This window comes from Pholcus phalangioides, unplaced genomic scaffold, assembly GCF_987345545.1.
Source record: "Pholcus phalangioides strain wild (caught in Gottingen) unplaced genomic scaffold, Ppha-v1.0 ptg000019l_1, whole genome shotgun sequence".
Lineage (NCBI taxonomy): Eukaryota > Metazoa > Arthropoda > Arachnida > Araneae > Pholcidae > Pholcus > Pholcus phalangioides.
In genome coordinates this window covers 10,459,543-10,482,832 of record NW_028301612.1, presented here as the reverse complement: position 1 = coordinate 10,482,832, position 23,290 = coordinate 10,459,543, and the positions used below count along the sequence as shown (strand labels likewise).

General features: G+C 36.2%; 1 protein-coding gene across 1 annotated transcript in view; it reads right to left on the bottom strand.

Annotated features, from left to right (window-relative positions):
- Positions 1-403: 403 nt before the first annotated feature.
- Sse (extra spindle pole bodies like 1, separase) overlaps positions 404-23,290 on the bottom strand; it is a 57,291-nt gene continuing 34,404 nt past the window's right edge. The window contains exons 17-22 of the mRNA XM_089248178.1: positions 16,417-17,106; positions 13,351-13,530; positions 12,534-12,751; positions 8,506-8,589; positions 1,809-1,976; positions 404-827 (exon numbers count right to left, since the gene is read on the bottom strand). Of these exons, the coding sequence (XP_089104304.1) occupies positions 602-827; positions 1,809-1,976; positions 8,506-8,589; positions 12,534-12,751; positions 13,351-13,530; positions 16,417-17,106 (1,566 nt within the window). The 3' untranslated portion in view covers positions 404-601. The remainder of the gene's footprint in view (positions 828-1,808; positions 1,977-8,505; positions 8,590-12,533; positions 12,752-13,350; positions 13,531-16,416; positions 17,107-23,290) is intronic.

Below are 23,290 nucleotides of genomic sequence, written 5' to 3'. Positions count from 1 at the left end.
TGACCCCATAGGCCTAGCATAAACATCCCGGTTATTACTCATTTATGGTCACTATTTTTCATTCTAGAATATGTGAAAGAATAACTTTAGTTCTGCTTACAATCGGTTTGTAATATCACAGCACATATGTATGGCAGTAACATACTTATGTTGTCAGAGTTAAGTTTGTTCTATGTTATACTCATGCTGCCATCTGCCTTCTACATATAAAATAACAAACAACATAACAAAATATTTCATAGTCTATAAGGTTTTCGCGGCCATCATTTGATAAAAATTGTTTTTTCGGGTTCGAAGACCGTCGTCCGTTTGAGTTTGTTCTCAACGTTTCCCCAACGGGGGGGGGGGGGGGGGGGGAAGGAGTCAAAAGCAAAGGTAAAAGATAAACTTCAAACAGTATCACTTGAAAAACATTAAAATTTCATTTGAATATAACTATCAATTTACAAAGTTATTTGGCAAGTTATAAACGTCACTGACTATAATAAAATAAAGTGTATAAAAATTTGTTCCATTAAAGATCACACAAAGGCATAAAAATTACAACAGGTGAACCCCAATGCGCAATGTTTCACAACCATCTATCCGAAGCCATAAAACGTCATACCCCATTTTTCACACGGATAGGTAGACCATAAACGACCGGAGCGGCACCGATCAAATACTTCAGACGACATTTTTCTCTCGCTAAGATGACGGCCCTGCAGACACTGATCCCAGATTCAGCAGTTTGGCTATAATTAGGCAACCATTTCTCGAGAAAACCTTCGGTGAACCTGTCTATATCTTTGTCTGTGACATCCCAAAGGTTCCCGACGATACATGGGCTGAAATTGAAAAGAAACATTCAAAAATTAATGAGAAATATAATAGACATAAGTCACGACGATTTTGTTTTAGACCTCAGGCTCTGAATATTTTTCAAGATCACAAACTTTCATCAATAATTGTCATATTTGAAATTTTAAGCACAAAATTTGTGAACTCCGAAATATTTCAAGTGGCAAAAAGTCACAAAATGAGACAGTCACAAATTAGAGAAAAGGCCAAGGTAGGTTTAGCACCAATTGTCAGAAAAAAGAGGTGGGAAATTGGTCTCCCAACTTACAAAAACTACATTGGCATGCATTCAACCCATAGAATTTGTTTTAAAGCAAGGAGGGAGCTAAACCTTTAGGAGAGTGCTTACCTCTTCATCAGTTTGAAAACAGGTCACTCAATTATGTGATCTGGGATACCGCCATAGGTCATTTATATTTTTCCACATAAGAAAAACGTGCTACAAGGAAACAATCCATTGATGATTTTAACTTATGAAGCCCACTGTGTTACTCATAATGAACTTGCCATCCGCTTCTTAATCTTGATCATCATGTGATCTGTAAATGTGCTGGGGTCACTTAAGTGCTCTAGAACCTGGTTACAGGTCACCCAACTGATCTGTAAATATGTTGCGGGTAACTTGAATGAACTGGGAATGTGCATGGGTCACTCCAGTGATCAGTAAATGTCCTGCTTAAGTGACCTAGAAATGTGCTGTGGGGCACTTCAGTGATCTGGAACACTGCTCTGCAGGTCACTTAAGTGATCAGAAAACATGGCATGAGTTGCTTGCTACAAGTCACTTAAGCAGTCTTTTTTATGTGCTGCTTATCTTTTATTTTTCTTGAGTTCATTTCCAGTTCAATGACTTAGAGTAGTTTATACGGTAGGAACTTAGACTTTCCATATCAATCTTGAAGGTTAGAATTTCGCTTCTAAAAAAGGAAATTTTGCAGGATGTGTAAATTAAAACGAATAATGGTTACCTCCCACACAGCCAATGATTGAGTGACGTGCCTGCTACTTCCAGACCAGGTCCAGGTTTTCTCAATGAGCCGCTGCTGCATCCCATTAAAATAGAGACAGCTTCACAAGTCCTAATATCTAGAGATTCTCCGTCAAGAAATCTTCTTCCACTTCCATGACCCAGATAACTGCAAATTAAAAGAAATATTTGGTGAAGTAAGAAATCCATGATTTACAATCAGGTAATAACGGGGAAAAAAAAATTTTAAATTTCAAACATAATGAAACTGGACATAAGATGCACAATTATTCAAAGCTATTGACCCATTTCATTTTTTATTTCATTATCGAAATAAATTAATGAATGGGAAGACTCTGCCACTAGAGTTATTCTGTTGTCGAGATCTCTTTGAGCCTGGCTTTCGTGGCAGAGACTGGAACAAAGTGCATACCTAACAATCTGAGTATGAATCTAATGTTATGTCTCGTTTTTTCAGTGCTGTGATCTATATCTCAAATTCTGAGTGAAGTGTAAGCTTCAAGTAAAATACAATGTGTCTTCAATTTCTTTGAAGTGTAAGCTTGTAAACGTTACAAATATTTCAATCATTACACTTCACTAAATAGGCTTGTTGCTCCCTGTGGCGAGACTTTAACAGGGAAATTGGCCTGTATTTGCACCTCAAAGTTTGGGACCACAGAAAACTAACTTTAGCCAATTATCACAGTGGCACCAGTGGAGTTTATTGTCAAAATACAGTGGACAGCAATGAAAAATTTCTCACATAATGAAACTGGGCATAAAATGTACAATTATTCAAACCCAGTTAATTTTTTATCTTATTATCAAAATACAATGAATGCCACTTAATGTGATCACATTGAGAACTCTGGAGTTCTGATAACGATAACTGACTGATAACTATAGTCGTCCCTCTGCATTTGCGGGGTGACTGCGCATACGGAAAATCTGTGAATAACTCAAACCATGAATTCATACTTTTTCTAGACATCTCATTTACATCTGCTTTGTGCAGCAGAAGTGAAAATGGCATTTACTGATCCCCAGTGATGTTTTCTTGAAAGAATATTAGCAGAAGTGTGTTAGCTGTTTCTTCTTCATTGCAGTTAATATGTTAGAGTATGTTAACTTCCTACACTATAACGCCTCTCGACATTGGCTAGTCAATAGAGCCTTGACCGTGTTTGGTTTGAAAGAGTGTGCTTCCAATTTTTCCACATAAGAGAAACGTGCTACAAGGAAACAATTCATTGATGATTTTAACTTATGAAGCCCACTGTGTTACTCATAATGAACTTGTCATCCGCTTCTTAATCTTGATCATCATGTAATATCACTTTGGCTTCAGGAGAAGTCAATTCGATTAATCCCTCCTCTGTCAATTTCTGAATTGCTGTTAATTATATTATACAATTTACTTCCACTTTATTGAACCTTTCTCCATCACCTATTTTGCTAGCATATATATCTTAATAACGTATATATATTATACATTTCATAAACTTTTCGACTGGCTCCGTAGAAGTTGATGTATCCTTGTGCACACATTGTGACCAAACGTTCTAGTGCAAGATTTTCCCAAATTTATAGCTTCCACAGTTTTAGTAATGATGCTAATGACATCGGTGAAATTCATCCATGATTTTAAGACGTTTCCAGTATTTTCTTTGAATGCTTGCACAATCATCATTGAGTAATGTGTACAGAGAGTCATAAATGTTTGCATAGTATCCAAACAAGCAGCTAGATGTGGAGTTAGAAGGCATATAGAGGACTTGACTCACTCTCTCTCTCTCTCTCAGGAGGGGTTTTAAAACATTTAATATATGCAATTTATATTTTGTTCCAATATGAGAATTAGCACTGCAATGGTGTGTTATTATTGCAGAATTAGTTCTGCAACAGAAAACTGGGAGGACACCTACCATTCTTTCAAACAGAGCACAACTCAGGTCTATCGCCATGGGTAATTTTATTACCGATTAAGTTGTGCCAGAAGTGTGAGTGTGTACACCTAACAGTCTGAATGTACATATGGTGTTGTGAATGAATTATTGCTGCTATCTATGCTATGGCAGTTTGTAGTGTTTCAAATTGGGAGTGAAGTGTAATGTTGAACATTAGTAGTGTTATAGAGAGAAACGATGTCACTCTCCGCTTTTCATACGAAGTACGAAAGCCTGGATAACCAAGCGGAGATCGAGATATTGTTCGGAAAGAAAATTCACATTCCTCTGTGGGGAATCGAACCACCAATCTCTCACTGTCCGGGCGAGTGTTCTAACCATTGAACTACAAAGGACAGACATTTTCAATCCTTAGAGCATATGTATGAATGCTGAACGGGACTGCGCATGGACAGCCTCCAAGCTCAGCTAATAGCCCTTACGACGTTAGCCCCCAGATGGCGACATATAGAGAGAAACGATGCCACTCTCCGCTTTTCATACGAAGTACGAAAGCCTGGATAACCAAGCGGAGATCGAGATGTTGTTCGGAAAGAACAACGTTTCTCTCTATATGTCGCCATCTGGGGGCTAACGTTGTAAGGGCTATTAGCTGAGCTTGGAGGCTGTCCTTGGAGGCTGAATGCTGAACGGGCATTCATACATATGCTCTAAGGATTGAAAATGTTTGTCCTCTGTAGTTCAATGGTTAGAACACTCGCCCGGACAGTGAGAGATTGGTGGTTCGATTCCCCACAGAGGAATGTGAATTTTCTTTCCGAACAACATCTCGATCTCCGCTTGGTTATCCAGGCTTTCGTAATTCGTATTAGTAGTGTTGCTCTCTGTGGTGAGACTTTTTAATGGGGTAATCGACTCACGTTCACAATTCGAAGCTGGGAACAACAGAAAATCAACTTCAGCTGATCACCACAGTGGGGTTCAAACCTGGGTCCTCGCGATGCGAGTCCATCACTATGACCACTCGACCACTACATCAGCTGGGAAAGAGACAGCGAATATGAAATCTGCAAATACAGAAAACGACTGCATATCTGAAACAAATCTGGAAACTAATATGATGGCACATATCCCGTCAGACTAAACAGGTCATATGTGTCATATTCATCATATATCCCACCAAACGGAACAGCTCCATTTTTTTTCTACGTGTAACTGGTTGCAAAATGTTAAACTGTGCCATTTTTTCATTGTTTTGAAATGGGACATTTTCCCTTTAATCTAAAATTCTACATTTTTTCAATCATTACTAAGCCATTACGAGGAGTTTGAATGAAACTGTTTAATATATATTATGGATGATGACAATTTTTTAACATACAAATACAAAGCCACAACAGGCAAAATGCTCAACGAGGTGGCTGAGAAAATCCTCTTGAGAAAGTCCTTCGATCAAGTAATTGTGATCTGATAAGCCGACCAAGAACTGAGAAGGAAGGATTCTTTTTTATATACCTTACATTGCCTAAGCTATAGAAAGGCTATTGTGAAAACAGCATCACACGAATCACGGAAGCTACAGCGGCCCGATTAAAACATTGTGAAAAGAGTACGGAAATTTTTGACAATAAAAGAAGAAGGGTAGACCTTCTGCCCCCCTACAGTAGTAAATAGCCTTTAGGTGGATAACAATACCTTATGGTGGTGGTTTCTTAAAGTGTGCATTGCTGCTCCTAAGGACGTCGCAGAGAGCTGGAGATATTGATTTGTGTGTTTATTTATGTTTTGAAGTGGTTCTTTTACATGGGAAAATACCTATCAAACTATATTCTGGAGAGCTGCAGCTGAACCATGAATTGGGCAATTGCGCTGTGGATGAAGAAATGTTCAGGGGGTCTATTACGCTCATGTCGTTATGCCCGCGTTTCAAACGTGTTTGGGGTTTGCGGTGCATTGTGGGATAGATTTACGTCACCATCGCTAAAGGTTGATTTTTCTCACATCGTTACTAGCGATATTCGTTATCGACATCGCTACGTAAAACGTTAACTAACGAGAACCGGAGACCACTCGTTATGTTCGCGTTACGGAAATAAACATGGCCGCTCGCGCGTACATTTTTCGATGAAGGTGAGAGCAACGGAGACGAATTAGTTAGAATTGGAAATTATTCATTCATTATTAATTTATCAAATTGTTCATTATAATGAATAATAATTCTCTGAATTACGTTACTTAATTTAGTAACATGATTTAGAGACAGCATTATCGTTTAGAATGTTATCTGTACACATACTGATTGGAAAAAATTATTCATAGTGGTAAATCGGTATAAATTATACTCGGTAAAAAGATAAATCACTCTACAAAACGTTTTTTTTTTTTTAAATCTTGCATGGAAATGCCTTTATTCTAATCTTAAACTCATCTCAATATAAGAATATTATTTAACTGGTAAACCTCTCTATCGCGATGTTTTCAAGACATTTTAAAATTCGCTCAATATTTTTTTTTACACCTCGTTCAAAATCGACGTCAATATATATTTAAACGTCTCCAGATTTTCCCCTTCTTAATTCGTTTAATAACATTGATATTTTGTAATATCAATTAAGTATTGCTACTTTCTGTGCAGTACACAGACGTGTAATGCAGTAAACACCATTACACACACTATACTCTGCGCACTAAGTACACTATAAAAAAATCAAAGTAAATTTTATTAATCAACAAATAAATTTTTTCTAATCCTTGAGTGCATTTTCTGATCGGTGTATAAAAAAAAAAAAGATGTCAACAACAGTGTAAATTTGGTGGCACTTCATTTTCATGTATGACACAAGGAAACCAATTGTCTAATTGATGATGTAAATAAAAGGTTTCTTGATTTTGACTTAACATCAAGACGGTAGATTAAATGTGTTAAAAACATGGTAATATATGATGATATTTTTGATAGTCGTTTTGCAAATTCACATAGCGTCATTGAACTTCAATAGAAAATCATTTTTTAAACGTAATAATTTAGAAAATTTCCCCGCGCGCCAGTATCATGTGCGTGCATAGCCTACCTTTTTCTCAAATATTTGATGAAAATAAAAAGAATCCGGATGAATTAAAAAAAATGCAGCTTAGAAAATTAGGGACAACCAACACACACTAACGCGTACAAAACTACAAATAAATAAAATAATAATAACGCACGTGCTGCAGCACTCGTTAATAGTGATGATGAATATCAGCAGCGGAGAAAATTATCCGATTGGTCCATCCCTTTCGGAGCTAACGCAACTCTCAGACCAGGGAGTTTTTCGTAAAATAGATAACGACATACCGCGGGTTGCTGAGAAAAATCAAGTTTTTGACGCTGGTCGCTGAGATTTGCGTTATGAGGCTCGTTGAGAATTTGCGTTAAGGGCGTGACGTCACTAACGACCTCGTTGTATAACGACGTGAGCGTAATAGACCCCCAGAACCACTGCCTTATGAGGAAATGATTACTTATGACAATCACAGATAATACTGTTGTATATCGGTATATACAGGGTGAATTTGACCTATTCTGCCAAACGAAAGGGGATGATAGATGAGATAAAGTGGATAGTGAAACACCCCACCAACTATGTCATATCTCAACCTGTTTTAGATACGGTGGATAATCAATTATGGAAAAAATACGCCAAGTTTGAAAAAAACCTGAATTTGTAAGGTTTCTGAACAATCTACATGCAAACTAAGCACACATCGGGAAAGAGCAGAAAAAATTATATAAAGTGCCACTAATTTCATCGGAATATCTGGATTTAATGGCGAGCTACCAGTGTTGAAAGATTGGCAAAGTTTAAAATCAAATTGTTGCCATAATTTTTCATCGCCAATTACTCAAACGCTCTTCTAGCTAAATTCGGTCAAATTCACCAAAAACTTGTCTATTGCACCAGCTTTCAAAAGAGAGTACAATAAGCCATATCAGTGATCTAGTTCAAGAGAAATTTGGTCTTTTGTTTGTAATACATTACTGCAATCTGCATTCATCAAAGTAATTTTAGTAGGTTTTGGCGACAATGCGATTCTTCACTTCACAGATCTCTCAGCGCTTGTATCTTGCCATTAAATACAGATATTCTGTAGATAGAGGCTTGTCGTTAAAATCTGTAACCACCGATTCCGAATTTTCATCTAATATATACTTCGACAAATGCTGATTTCAGTGATATATTGCAAACAAAAGGCTAATTATCTTGCGAACCAGAACACGATTTATTACTCTTCCAAAAGCTTGTGGAATGGACAAGTTTTGGTAGATTTGATCGACTGTAGCTAGAAGGGTGGTTGCAGAAATGGCAATTAAAAATTTTGGCGACAATTCGATTTTGAACTTCATCAATCTTTCAGCAATCATAGCTCGCCATTAAAACCAGATATTTCAATGAAATTGGTGTTACCTTATAGCACTTCTTCTGCTCTTTGCAAATGTGTGCTTAGTTTGCTTATAGGTCTTTCAAAAACTTCACAAATTCAAAATTTTTCAGACTTGAGACTTTTTTCTATAATCAACTATATGCCATAACTCAAATGGTTTGAGATAGGACAGGGTTGGTGAGGTGTTTCATAATCCACTTGGGTTTGTCTAACACCCCCTTTCGTTTGGCAAAACAGGTTGGATTCCCCTGTATATGCCATACATAATGAATAAATACATAAAACATGTGCTTTAAAGTTAGTTACATACAATTCACCCTTTATCAAAATGATACATTATTAACATTCCTGAGACTATCAACTTACATGAATAGTTCATAGTTGGAAACAGCATTGATGAATTCTGCAGGCGTTGGCATTCTACCAATGATTCCTTCCCATGGTTCACACCTTCAACGACAAAAATAAATAAATAAAACACAGAAATTATAAGTTGCACTAAAAAAAAATAGAATTACACTGCAACAGTTACATTTATTACAATAAAACACCACCTCTAAATAATAGTAGGTAACGTCTAAACAGCTGCCACATATTTTTTTTTTTGGAACAGAATGTATCTTATTGATTGGAATTGAAGTTAACTCTTTAACACCCAGGTATTTCTTCATAAAGCAGACTTGTATAAGTTTTGACTACTCTTTTTCTTTTTTACTCTTCACCCTCCTGTGGGGACTTGGATCTGTTTTTCTTGTTAAAGCCTCTGTCGTCAACTTGTATTTTCTTCACTGTCGTCACTATATTGTAACTGCTAGCTTAATGGCGGGTTCAAAGTTTCAAAGATAAACTTATTGAGGATAGTACTGGCACCAGTACACAAAAATTAGCTGAAATTTATATAAGAGAACTCGCATAGATATACTATATTTTGAGGAACAGTTCAGTTTATTTAACACAGTCAATTCAGAACTTGATAATTTGCTGCTGCAGAGCTCCCACTCAAAAAATTAGAAAAAGTTGAACAGTTCCCCAGACGATATAATCATAACACAAAATAAATAAATATATATATCTCAATCTAGAAAATTTTAAAAGAAAAAAATCATAGCACACTATTTCATTACCCTATAAGATTGACTCAAGAGACAGCAAAATGGCAGAAAATTTTTCTTTTTTCTTACAGCGTATTAGCACAACCACAGATAATTCTTTTCTCTCTCTTTTCCCAATATATTACTTTTTTTATAAGTCCTATTCCAAACTATTCCACAGTCCAGTCTGTCAACTCTCTTCCTCAATGCACAGAAAATCATGAAGACATGCAAGTTTTTTTTTAAAATGGCACTCCTTTGAGATCACTTCCAAAAGCACAGTGCAAATTGCAAGGTCCAATGTAAATAAGTCGAGGTGAACTACACTGCTCAAAACAATTAGGAGAGCACATGGTTTTAACAAAATTACACAAAGATGTATACCGATAAGTAACATAAAATGAATCATCCATAATTTAAAGCGTAGCAGGAAACGGAAGAAGAAAACTTCATATGCAAATCAAAGTTCATGACGTCAAAAACCAGAAAAAGGAGATAAGGGCAGAAATCGGGATGTTGCAGAAACGTCTGTTTTACTGCCGTAACTGTGAAATTTGATTGCGCAGTATTTTTTTTTGAGACAAGGTGACTTGAGGATGTCTCAACAACGTGATTTACTGGAATCCATGGCATGGCGTGTTATAGGCAGACTGGAATCCGGGCAAACACAACGTAGTGTCGCGGACGCTGTTGGAGTCGCCAGAAGTGTTGTTGCAAGGCTGTGGAATCGATTCCAAGAAACAGGAAATATTAGACGTCGACCAGGGCAAGGTCGGCCACGCGCCACTACAGCAACTGATGACCGGTATATACGGTTAACAGCCCGTCGAAACAGAACAGAGAATGTTACGCAGCTGCAAAGACGGTTGCTCTTGGCAACAGGACGAAGGGTGTCCAGCCAAACAGTACGTAATCGGCTTCATGAGGGAGGGCTCTATGCACGTAGGCCAATGGTCTGCATTCCGTTGACCCCACGCCACCGTGCGGCCCGAAGAAGATGGGCTGCTGAACATCGAGATTGGGAGCAACATGATTGGAGCCAAGTGCTGTTTACAGACGAGTCCCGATTCAGTCTGGAGTGTGACACCAGATGTGTTCTGGTATGGAGGGACAGTCGCACTCGAAATAACCCCGCATTTGTTCGTGAAAGGTTGCAATACAGACGAGCTGGTTGGATGGTATGGGGTGGAATCAGCATAGGCGGACGTACGGACCTGCATATCATTCGGAATGGCACTTTGATGGCCCGAAGGTATGCAGACGAGATACTGCGACCTCATGTCATCCCTTACGCTGGAGCCATCGGGGATTCCTTTGTTTTCCAGGATGATAATGCCCAACCGCATAGAGCTCGTCTGGTGCAGAACATGCTTGAAGCTGAAACAATATAGCATATGGAATGGCCAGCGTGCTCTCCTGACCTGAATCCAATCGAGCCTGTTTGGGACATGCTCGGACGACGCATTGCTGCGCGACCAAGGCCGCCTGTTACTGTCCGAGACTTGCAGATTGCACTTCTTGAGGAGTGGAACAGTATTCCCCAAAGTCTGATCGATAACCTCATCGCATCCATGGCAAACAGGTGTGCAGCAGTCTTAGCTGTTCGAGGAGACCACACGCCCTATTAAAACTCATGCATCATGTCTAAACAGTACTTTTTTTTATCGTTTACATGTAACCAAATTGTTGCCCTAAATAATCTTTTCATGTTTTTTCCATATTTTCAAAGAATTAAAGCTTAATTCCAAATTTTTTTACATCTTTTTTCTGTATTGCGCATTGATACGCGTGTACTATCCATTGTATGCCAATACGTGGCTGTCTCGCACGGTTTTCTTCACTTTTTTGCTTGCTCCCCTAATTGTTTTGAGCAGTGTAGATGGTTTTAGTATGCTGTCCATTCTTTTTTAAAGAGATTTGTTTACATTTTACTGTTAAATGCCAGCAAAATCGTTTTTTTACAAATGAAGCATTTCCATTTCTAGCTCTTTGCAGAGGTTTTTAAACATTGTTTTATGCCTCTGCACACACACGTCCTATAAATACAGAAGATAACTGAATGCTATTGGATAGCATCAGAATCACAAAACCTAGAACAAGCTTATGTATGCAAATGTGAACAGTTGTTTCACCGATACGTAAAATGTGCACCATAATTTTGATCATGAATGTTAGTTACTGTACAATGAATAGTCCAAGACCATAAAGTAATAAACACTAAAGTATTTTTTTCCGTCCAGACAGAAGTTTGTAATGATTACTCAAAACATTGACACAAAATTAGTTGAGCCTTCAAACTAAGCAAAAGAAAGATTAATAAACCAAATGGTTGACATACGCCGCCAAATAACCTGAAAGAAAGCATGATGCAATTTCTGCGTTGACAGAATCATTAATTGCAATCTACTATATTATTTGGCAATATATCGATGATTCCCTCTTCATTTAAAAATGAAAATAAATGTTATAAGAATTTTGTTGACAGTGTTTGGTAAAAGAAAAGGACAAAATCTAGAAAGTAGAACATTTCATCTAAAAGTAGGACAAGTGGGAGTCCTGCTGCTGTAATGTTTTTTAATTATTACTAGTACTGAAAACTACACAGACCCAGTTTGTTTTTTTCAATAGTGGTACCTTAACAATACCTGCCATATTTCCAAGGTCCCATTAGTGGTTGTTGTGAGGTTTCACTGTACAGCGGCATATTTACGGGATGTCGGGGATTAAGCAGGCCACAGCCCAGGGTGGTAAGTCCGGAGTGGCAGGAAGCTTGAGAAATGAGTGGTCAAGAAAACTAGACTGGAATGTTAGAAGGGCAGAAAAATCATAAATCAGACCATATGAGCAAACAAAAGAGTGACCCAGAGAGTGTGCAAGCATGTGAGTGACCAAAAAAGTGAGTGACTATGAAGGACCACATTAGTGACCTAGAAAATGAGAGGCTAGGTCAGTGAGTGGTCAAGAAAGTGTGTAAGCATGGGAGTAACCCAAAGAGTGAGGTAGAGTAAGGAATCACATCATTAAATGACCAAAAGAGTGATTTAGAGACTGGGGCATATTTATGGGGAAGAGGTATATCCCAGGGTGAAAAAATTTGAGAAATTGGGGGTCTGAGAAAATTAGACTAGATAGACTTGGGTAAAAGGTAGAAAACGTTTTATAGCCCACAGGCACCAAAACTATAAATCTGCCTCTGTAAGTATATTGAAATTGAATTATGGATTGCTTCCGGCAAACTTCAACCTCCTCAATTTGAAGCCCCTGAAATGTGTTTAGTCACAGATAATAAAATTATAAACTTACATCTTGAATTTTTTTTCGAATGCTTTTTGCGTGGAGGGAAGGTCATTTCCTGGATTGAGGATGTAAAATGCTTTGCTGCTGTCAATCTCCTTGCAATTCGTATAATTATGCTGATCGCAAGATGCCAAATGATAGTTCAACATTCTCACAGATGGTATACGAGTTACCTGGAAGTTTCTGAGAATAGGCATGTTTTCCCATGGTAGGCATTGCAAATCCTGTATGAAAAAATAGTTCAATTATAGTTCAGAATACTTGATGCATGTGGATGCAGTAGATATAGTGGAACATTGATAATACAATCTCATTCAAATGACTCAAATCAAAGATGCTTAATCAGGACCTTAACCTTCCACAAACTCCTTGTGGGTCTTTGAGTAGAATTCAGGGATTCTATGAGTGTAAATGAAGAAGCAATTATATAATACAATAACTTTAATGGCCAGTGGCATAAGATGTTTTTAGGCTGCAGAGAAATGGTTCCTCCGCAGATAGTAGTACAGAATAGGTGTAGACTAGCAGTTCTTAACCAGAAGTGAGGGAAAGAATTTTTGGGGGTTGCGACATGGACAATAAAAATGTAACATGGTGTCTGATTATATTCCTGAAAATTGAAATGACGCACAATAAAAAGACACTAGCATAAAGTCAAAGCTTTTCATAATTATAGGTTATATGGTGCAAAGCTGGCATTGCTAATATAAGTAAACAGAGGTTTTATCACATTATACATGTGTGGGATGGACGAGATCAAAGAAATATGATCAGCATATCAGGATCATATTTCTACAAACATGCATATGTTGTAATTACATACCTTATCAGGTATCAGTATAACTGGTTCTCGTTCAGAGACTGGGCAAAAGCAGTTCACTGCATTTTTTATGTATGCCGTAATCTTGGAATGTTTGTTGTCTCCTGGTGAAGTCTTCCAAATTTCACTGACGAGTGATGATATTTCCCTATCTGTGAGATATGTAGCACCATCAAGAAAAACCTAAACAAAAGAAACAATTTATTAATGAAAAATATCAAGCACAGTAAAACCCCTATTGACAGACACTCCTCAAATGTGGTCACACCTCTTTTGTGGCCAAATAATAACTTTCCCTTGCATAAAAAAAAAAAGAATGCATTTCAAACCCCTAATTAACGGTCACCCGAACACATTTTTTTTGGTCTGGTCGGTGTCCACAAAAGGGAGGTTTTACTGTATTGGCTTAAAATCCAGATAAGTAATATGAGAATTTCCAGGACTGATTTTTTTTACTGTCTACCTTTGATATTCAAACAAAAAAATGCTTGTTCAGTCACCTGATATGTATCCAGAAGTGGAAGTGTTTCCATGTGAACTCACCAGCTTATAAAGCTATGCTTAAGAACCCACATTTTCTGCTAGTTCATGCATTTAGTTGAAAATTACACAAGCTCTTAATAATTCAAAAAAAGCCGATTCCCAGACTTGAAAAATCTGTAGTTTGTACATGACAAAATATTTTGCTGCCAAAAGGAAACATGTCACTCAAATAAAAGAGGAAAAAAATGGGGTTTTTTTTGGAGGATGTTATACAGTGACCATATGACTAGTTTTCTGGGACAGTGTTGTATTTTCCTGTAATTTTGGCCACCCCACATTTTTTTATAAAGAGATCTGCTTTTTTGCTAAAGATCTATTTGAATTTTTGTTTTTCACTTAAATCAAGGATTAAAATCATTTTGTCAACATATAAACTATGTTACGATAAATTCTAACAATAAATGTGAATATTTTTTATCTCACATAGGCTATCAGGGAACGGTGATTTAAATCAGCTTAATTTAAATCACTTAATTTAACTAACAAAATTTAAATTTCACATTTTTCCTTTATTTAACTTCCATGATATTGTAGTAAAAATAACCTTGTGTGGTAAGCATGTTATAGAAATGCGGTAAAAATCTTGATTAAAAGAAATATAGAAGACGTGGTAGATATAGACTTGAGCCTAATTCCTAAACATAGTGCAAAATGATAGCCTATATTAAATTTTTTGATGGTTTAAACTGGCAGGTCAAAAGCCTCTATAAAAAAAACTGAAAAACTTCAAATGTTGCTCATTTTGATCGCACCACAGTCATTTTCTGCACACGAGGACTAATTAGACCGGGACCTACAATTTATTGCCAATTCCGAACGGCAGGCTTGTTTTTTATACTCATTGAGGGGTTAGCACACCAACCCCTCGATGGGGAACTCCTTGCAGTAGCAATTTTTTCCTGCGGTCTTGTCATCGTTTTTTTTCAAATATTGCGCTTTTCAATATAAAAATTCCCATTGGAAATACATACGTTAATTGCATGTAGTGTTTAAAATGGCTATGTGTTATAAAATAATAAATACTTAATATGAATGTAAAATGATTCTCTGCACAGAATTAATGTGGATTACATGTTTTTTGGTTCCTTGTAAAACATGCAATTTGAACAGAGCATAGCATAAACGCTGAAGGGAAAACTATGAAAGGATTTCATAATCTTCAATTTAGGATGATTCTTGAACTGCCAAAATTTCAACTGCTTATACATGTGCATAGATATAAACATCTGCTGTACAATTTTTATAACAGATGTGTTAAAGTTCTTTTACACCATATATATGTAATGAGGATTTCTGTTATCAAATTATCTAGATAACCACACCGAGATATTTAAATCAATACCCTTAAGGATATATATCTACCAATCGAAATACTAAATTGTAAGACTAACAGCCTAATTTGTAGATATTTGGACAGAGGTTCTTATTGCATGAAAATGCAGGGCCTCATACTGCTGTATTGGTACAGGAGTATCTGACCAAACACTGTATCTATGCTCCACCACATCCCCCATATTCACCTGACCTATAGCTTTGTGATTCATTTTGTTCCCCAGTATGAAAAGGCCACTAAAAGGAAAGCGTCATGAAGATACTGCAGTAATTAAAATGCTTGTGACAGACTTGTTGAGCAGCATCCATAATGAAGCTTTCTCTACTTGATTACATTGTCTTTAGAAATGGTGACAGCTGTGAATAAAATATCCCAAAGAGGACAAATTTGACAAGACCTATGACCGTTAGTTTTAGAACATTTTTGACAAAGTTTGTACGAGAAAATATTTTTATTACAGATTAGGAAATTAGATTACTGTATATACTTGTGTATAAGCAGAGTTTTTTTGTGGAAAAATTTGTTCGACCCCCGCAATCAGTAGTCATTTTTGTATAGTAGTCATTTGTGTTCGAGAAACCGGCATTATTGGTATGGGATATGCTTATACCCCATAGAACCGATGTCAAAATTGAAAACATCATTGGCTTTGATACCAGGTAGGTTAACGTCAATTGTACAGCTTTTAGATGTGAGCATCAACAAGCCTCTCAAAGACTATTTGAGGAATTTGTGGATTGAATGGATGAGTTCCGATAACAAAGAAACTACAAAGAAAAGTGGCGCCTTGAAGAAACCTGTACATGAGGCGTGGGATTCTGTTTCCGCCGATCCTTCAAAAAGTGTTGCATCAGCAATGCGATGGACGGAACTGAAGATATCCTTTGAAAGTGACAATGGCGATGACAGCCCAGATGAAGACAAAAAGAAGATGCCGCACCCCCTACGATGATATAATGGATTACCATGAGCTTGGAGACTTAGAAGAAACAGATTAAAACGTTTGAATCACTTCTGTTGTAAATATAAGAATTTTTTTTTCTCTGAAATGCACGGATTTTTTCGGGTCAGCTTAAACATGGGGTTTCAATTTATTGCGGTTTTGGTGGTCCTGAAGTGGGGCGGGGGGTCAGCTTATACAAGAGTATATACGGTACTTCAAATGGTTTTCTAAACTTTGGAGGTTCACTTACTCTAATTAGTTCCTTTGATGAGTGAGGTGGAAGATTGCGTAGTGCAATCTCGATCAATTCTGATCTTCTTTTGTCCACTGACCTCCCCATAAACAGACACTTCCATCCTCCAAGCCATGTCTTTTCCATAGATTCAATGAAACTACAAAGTCGCCTATCAAGCTTTGTTCTCGCCGACCACCATAGTTTGGGGGTTGTATTCCCCATCGTGAGTCTGTTTTCTGCCATGATGGAAGTGAACTCCTCCAACAAGTTGAAGGAAAATTTCGAAGAATTATCCACTCCAACTATGCAAGGTGATGTACCCTTGCGATAGCGACATATTATAAGCTTGGGAGCAGATGGCACACTAGAAGTAGTATCATCACACAGTTCTTGTACTGTGCATATCTGTACAACAGTATAGCTCTCAGCAGCTTTGTCAATCATTTGTTGCATACGCTTGGAATAAGGCACATTTTCAATTGCACTTGGAAAACACAATTCTTTGTATTTTGAAAAAGCTGATTCATTGGTTAATGGAGCACCGACATCATAGCTGGTAGTCTCACACATTGGATTACTCAAACAAGTCCTGGCCATGACAATCAAAGCTCGATGTCTCAATGTGACGGAGAAACTCTCAGTCAAAAGATATGCAGATGTTAGGTATTTATCACAATTCTTTTCTTCATCATTCATTTCCTCATCCTATAAAATAAAAACAATTAAAATATGAAAAATTAATATTCAAATAAATTTTATGATTGCGAGAATTTCATTAAATAATTCTGAGCTGAATAATTTCGTCAGAATTGAACCATTCTCCACATAACATTTAGTTAGTTTGTTTTTTTCACTTAGTTATTTATTTTAGTAGTTCAGCTTGGTTAGAAAAAAATATGTAGCATAATGAACTAGTACTACTTATTGAAAAATTTATTTGAGAGCTTCGCTTTTTACTAGTACAACCCTTTCCAACCTTAAACTTATTTATAAAAAAGCCTATGGTCTGCCGAACAAAAAGTGATCAGCAAACAAATAAGAAATTTAATGGAAATTATACAAACATGTGCTGCTAATGTGTCTCGCAAAAAGTACGGGCAACTGGATACAAATAAGAGATGAATTTTGAAAGAAAAATTCAACAGCCTTATGTAGGGAATAAAACCACTGGTCCTCTCACAATCCAGGTGAGTGTGTTCGATCTTTATGCTATAGAAGAGCTGATCACTTTACTTCCTTGGAGTCAATATATACTGAATGGGATACACAATGCACAGTCAGAACTAACTTGGCTAATAGCTTGTAATCAATGACAATAGCAACTAGACAGCGATATACAGCGATGGCAGTGTGATTTATCTCTGGGTCAGTCAAGCCTCTGGGCTCGCCACATTATCACAACCAAACATTTTTAGCACCTGGTGCCAGCTTGGAACTAAAACAGATTGATTTAAAAGTTAAAAAATCTGTTGGTTATATGGTTATGATAGGAAGCAGGGCTTAAAAGGGCTTTAAATTAACTGGCTGCTTATTAATTAAAGCAAATCTTGTTAATCATCAAGAATTCATATTTTCATATCACCCAAGTGATTTTTTCTCCCAATTGTTAATTTAATTAAGCATTAATAAATAAACTACAAATGAACTAAAAGCAAAAAATACATATACAAAAAATCTGTGTTTATGTAACATGAAAAAGGTCATTGAGCCCAAATTAACTTCATGTATTAACATTGTTTTTTTAATAAAGAAAAGTGCTTTTATTCATGAGCTTCCCCTTCCCCATTAAAATGAATGAGTGGTGGCAACTCAGTATCACGCATATGGTGCAGACATCTCGATTCACTCGATGCACAACAAAAGAGTCATTCAGTATCAAATAAATCATTCTACTGACAAGATTGTTTCTAACACAATTAATGGATGCATTTCCGACTTGCATGATGTTGTTTAATAGTTTACACATTTTTATTCTTTCATAGATTTAATGAGTTTGGTAAAAAACGAGCAAACTCAAAATTTTAAAACAAAATAAGTCGAAACCCCAATGATATTTATGTTGATACAACAACTATTATTATTTTGAATCAGCAATTAGGGCATAGAATTCAAAGGGTTATACAAAAAAAAAAAAAAAAAAAAATTAAAAATCCTGTTTTTTTAATCAGGGGAACCCTAGTGCCACATTGTAATGCATTAAAAATACTTAGTGCAGTTAAGCGAAATGCTAAGTTCAACTGCCTATATTTTTCTGCAATTTTTTTCATGCACATAATCTAGAAATGGAGCTTTTTTTTTCTGCACTGTATCTAGGGATTAAGTTCAAGTCCATATTTATCCCAAAGATCTTCTATACTTTTTTTAATCATGAACTTTACCACATATTAGTAACATGCCTATCATACCAGGTTAATTTTACTACAATATCATTGAAGTTATGTAAACAAAAACAATTTAAAAGTTTTGATTTAAATCAATGATTTAAATTGGCATACTCTGATAGGAAGTTTCTCATAATGTCTCATGATAACTTTTCCAAATCATTAATTCCATATATTGGTGGAGAACTGTATCCATGCATGGTATAATGTTGATAGAAAGAAGTGCTAGACAAATTTGTGTAGATGACAAAATCAGAAGAGAGTATTTTAAAAACTTTCTTGAGCAGAAATGCTACTTAAGATTGCCATTTCAGGTTTGAGTCAGCATTATTAGGTACCCAGCCTACAGGTTTTAATCTGGCCAATGGACTAGCAAGTCATTTCTAATTTTAAAGAATTATAATGCAGTATAACCTGTCACTTTGGACTAAAGCTGGGTTAAGAGTAAGCGTAGACACTCACTGTTAAAAAAGATGCTGAATTGATAGCCTCCCTCTGACGAGAAAGGGGCAAATAGCACAGTCACGGCCATATCCAGTTTGATTGACATTTTATGCTTGAGATTTCCTTCATCACAGAACACGTCTATTATATAATTCATTCCTTGCTTGGCAAGTTCAACTGATGATCACCATGTTTTTTAAAGAAAAACACAATTCCCTTTGCATCTATCCTGCATAAAGTTTAACATTCTGTTCCAAGGATTGGCATGAAACAAGACAATTTCAATTTAAAATAAGATTAAACAGAGTAAGCAACCACGTAATAAGGATGGCAGGAAAAATAATTAGTGAATCGGAAGAAAAGAACAGCATCCAGACGACTCTGTAGTTCGCTCTTCTGCTAGTAGTGCCGCTTATTAGAGACAGGTTTTCCCCATCGAATTGACTACGCTTATCTTTTACTCCGCTTTACTACTACTACTGAATCAGACATGCACCTCGTCCATATTCCTCTCAGAATTTCTAATGATTAGGTTCACAACACAGATACACACATTATATGTTGGAATGTGTGTCTGTGTTGTAAACCTAACGTAAAGTTTGTTCCTGTGTAATGCTTGTAACTCAGCTTTACTTTGGACTTTTAACCTTGCAATTATGAGTAAACAAAAGTTAGTAAAGAAGGAAAACTTATTAATATAATTGACATTTAATTACTGCAGTTAAATTTAATTTTAAGACTATTGGAGTTTGTCGGAGTAGGAAAAGAACTCAAGCCAGCCTTTTCTTTATATAACTACTATAACCTTTTTTTAATTTAACATAATATAAGAACAATTACATGTTTAAAGTAAAGTGATGGAAGAGCGTCCTATCAGTACCACGTGGTCTGGCCAAAAGTGTCAACTCCTCGTCTTGCCAGATTCATCTCTCTTTCTGTCTCTTCCTGGCACTACTGAATCTACTATTTGTTGTTTCTAGGCCGCACTAGATATACACCACACTACTTCCACCCAAGTACCAACAGTACGATTTCTGATTACACATACAAGTTGCTGTACTTAGGGTTGAAACGTACGCCCCTACCCGAGCGTGTTGTTGTGGTTTGAGTCAGACTTGGTACCGTCTATGTGTGTAGAGGAGGATCTGCCATCGTACCTGTTGCTTCGGTTGTCGATGAACAGTTTTCCTATCAGTACCGCGTGGTCTGGCCAAAAGTGTCAACTCCTCATGTTGCCAGATTCATCTCTCTTTCTGTCTCTTCCTGGCACTACTGAATCTACTATTTGTTGTTTCTAGGCCGCACTAGATATACACCACAAGACATTTTTATTAAAGAGATTTTGTACACAATTATTTTCTAACATATATTCAAAAGGTTATAATGCTTGTAATTATAGTTAGTTCTTTTGTGATATTCTACTAGTTAAAGAATTTTAATGATGCTGTAAAATATAACTTTCTACCTCAATATTTTCAATACTTCTCTAGCTTGGACAGATTTTAATGGAATCATAGGTGTCCAAATTAGACAGGTTTTACTGTATAAGACTTTTTAACAAGCTAAAATGTAGATTTGTTTAAAGATAGTCAAACCTTTCTTTCTCAAAACATTATAACTCTAAGAAAAAATTCCTGCACTCACTTTACTAAATTTGAAAATGCATTTTCACCTACCTCTTGAAGTATTTTTTGATTAACTCTCTACCTTGAAGGCCAACCCATAATAATAGTAAACCAGAAAACACGGAAATTCTTTTTTTTCCACATAAATCTGGCTTTTTCCCAAGGGTGAAAGAAACTGATAAAGATATTTGTGGTAATATTACAACTTCCATTGTGATGATAGATCTTGTCAATCATTGTCGGATACTATGAATGATGGGGGGAACTAATGCCCACCCCCTCCCTTTCCATTTTGAAGAGCTTGTATCCGCTTATGCTCGTAGCATAGGTGCACAAAGCTGATAAGCATATTGGGGTTAACATCGAACAAAACAAATATGTTGAGTCACAGGCAGAGATCATGAAGGTTGTGATACCACAAACCTTGTGATGCCACAGTGATAGATCAGACCTAGTGGTACACTCAAATTCTAACAATTCTTAACACAATGCTCAAGATGAAATATCTGAACATGAAGTCAGAAATTACTAAAAGACATCTGAATCTCAAAACTTAATTTTTCGATTTTGTAAAAAGGGACAGTTCACTACAAACTTGTGGCACCCCTTCACTGATACCACAATTATTGTTGAATGTATGGCCAACTCGGATGACAAAAATGCCGCAGATGATTCAGAGGGATTACTAACAAGTGACAGAAAGAATGGGGAACATAATGTAAAAACACTACATAATTTTTTAGAGCAAATCGAGCTACAGCAAAGCTATAGTCCAAATTATTTGCAGCTCTTGCTGCTATAGATGACACTGGCTAGCAAAAAAATATTCATCAATTACAGATTACATTATTTTAAATCAGATATATAAAAACTGTATTGAAGAAAAAATAAATTGTACATATTTTAATGTATTTGTATTTTTAAGTGTAATTGTACACTGATTCTGCAATTTGAACAAAAAAATTCATTTAGTACATATTAAAATTTAGTATTTGTTTCTGTCAATTGAAATTTTCCCCATTTTGACATGTTTTTCCTTTCTCTCACAAAAAATTAGAATAGGCTGTGTTATTGACACGACCACAAATTTTCATGTGAACACGTTCTTTGTGCCTTGAATCATGGTGGGTATTGGCATAATTAAATTGGTATCACCAGATTTGTATTTGTAATAGCTAATAAACGATACCAATGTCATCTATAAGTGATGCAAACCTCTTGCGAAACAGTACAAAACAATTTCGTTACCCAACCCTGGTTTTTATTTGTGTTGCGAACCTTTCAAGATACATAGTAAAACAGTTTTATTATGAAAGCGGGCCCTAAGCCTGGTGCCCAGACCAGAAGAGGTAGCATTAAAACCAGAAGGGTAGTGGATTTGCCTTAACGAGATCTACCCGCAAACATAAAAGCACTGGTATATACTGAAGATATGAGCATTTATTTTGTTATACAACTTTTTGCAAATGTACCCAGTATTGTCAGATGATTTAAAACACATATTTACGTCAAAACTCTATTTCTTGAAAAGCTTGCAGCAAGCCTAGTGCCCAGACCAGAAGACATATTAAAACCAAAGTGGTAGCATTGGATTTGGCCTAAAAATGCGTATCAGACGACACCATTGGTTTTTATCAGGGTTAGCAGGTTTTTGACGGTTTAAACTGTCACATCAGAAGCCTCTGTCAAAAACCTTAAATATTGCTTTTTGATATAAAAATTCCCATTAAAAATACACACATCGGTTGCATGTGTGTGTAACGTTTAAAGTCACTATATTCTACAAAGAATACATAATTATTTTGGACAATATATGTGCATGTCATGTAAAATATACAATGTGAATAGAGCATAACATAAAAGCTGAAGGAAAACTATGGAACTATTTGATATTCTTCAATTCAACATGATTCTCGACCTTCAAAAATTTCAACTGCTTATTTAGTATATGTGTATTGACATAAATCATCTGCTGTACTCTTTTCATAACAGATTAGGTGTTTAAAAAGTTTTTACACTATATATGTAATGCTGATTTCTGTTATTAAATTATCTAGGTAATCATTGATACTTGAAACAATACCCTTATTGTGCCCATCAGAATATTGTGCCCCTTGTTTCCCCATCAGAATATATTTAGCAATCAAAATACAAAATTGCAGGACTAAAATGCCCTTCAAAATGGGAGTGCTGGCTTGTATGTGATGCTTATGAAAAGCTCTTATAACTTATTCTAAGGCCGAGATTACACTATAAAACTTTGATAAAATCCCTTTTATAAAATTTGAAAAATCCAGCCAATAGAGCTCATAGGTTACATTCAAGCTAATGCAACCCATAATCTTGCTGGTTGAATTATTAAAATTTTATAAAAGAACTTTTAGAAAAGTTTTACAGTGCAATCTTGGCTTAAGTGTAAAAGTAAGAATGACAATATGT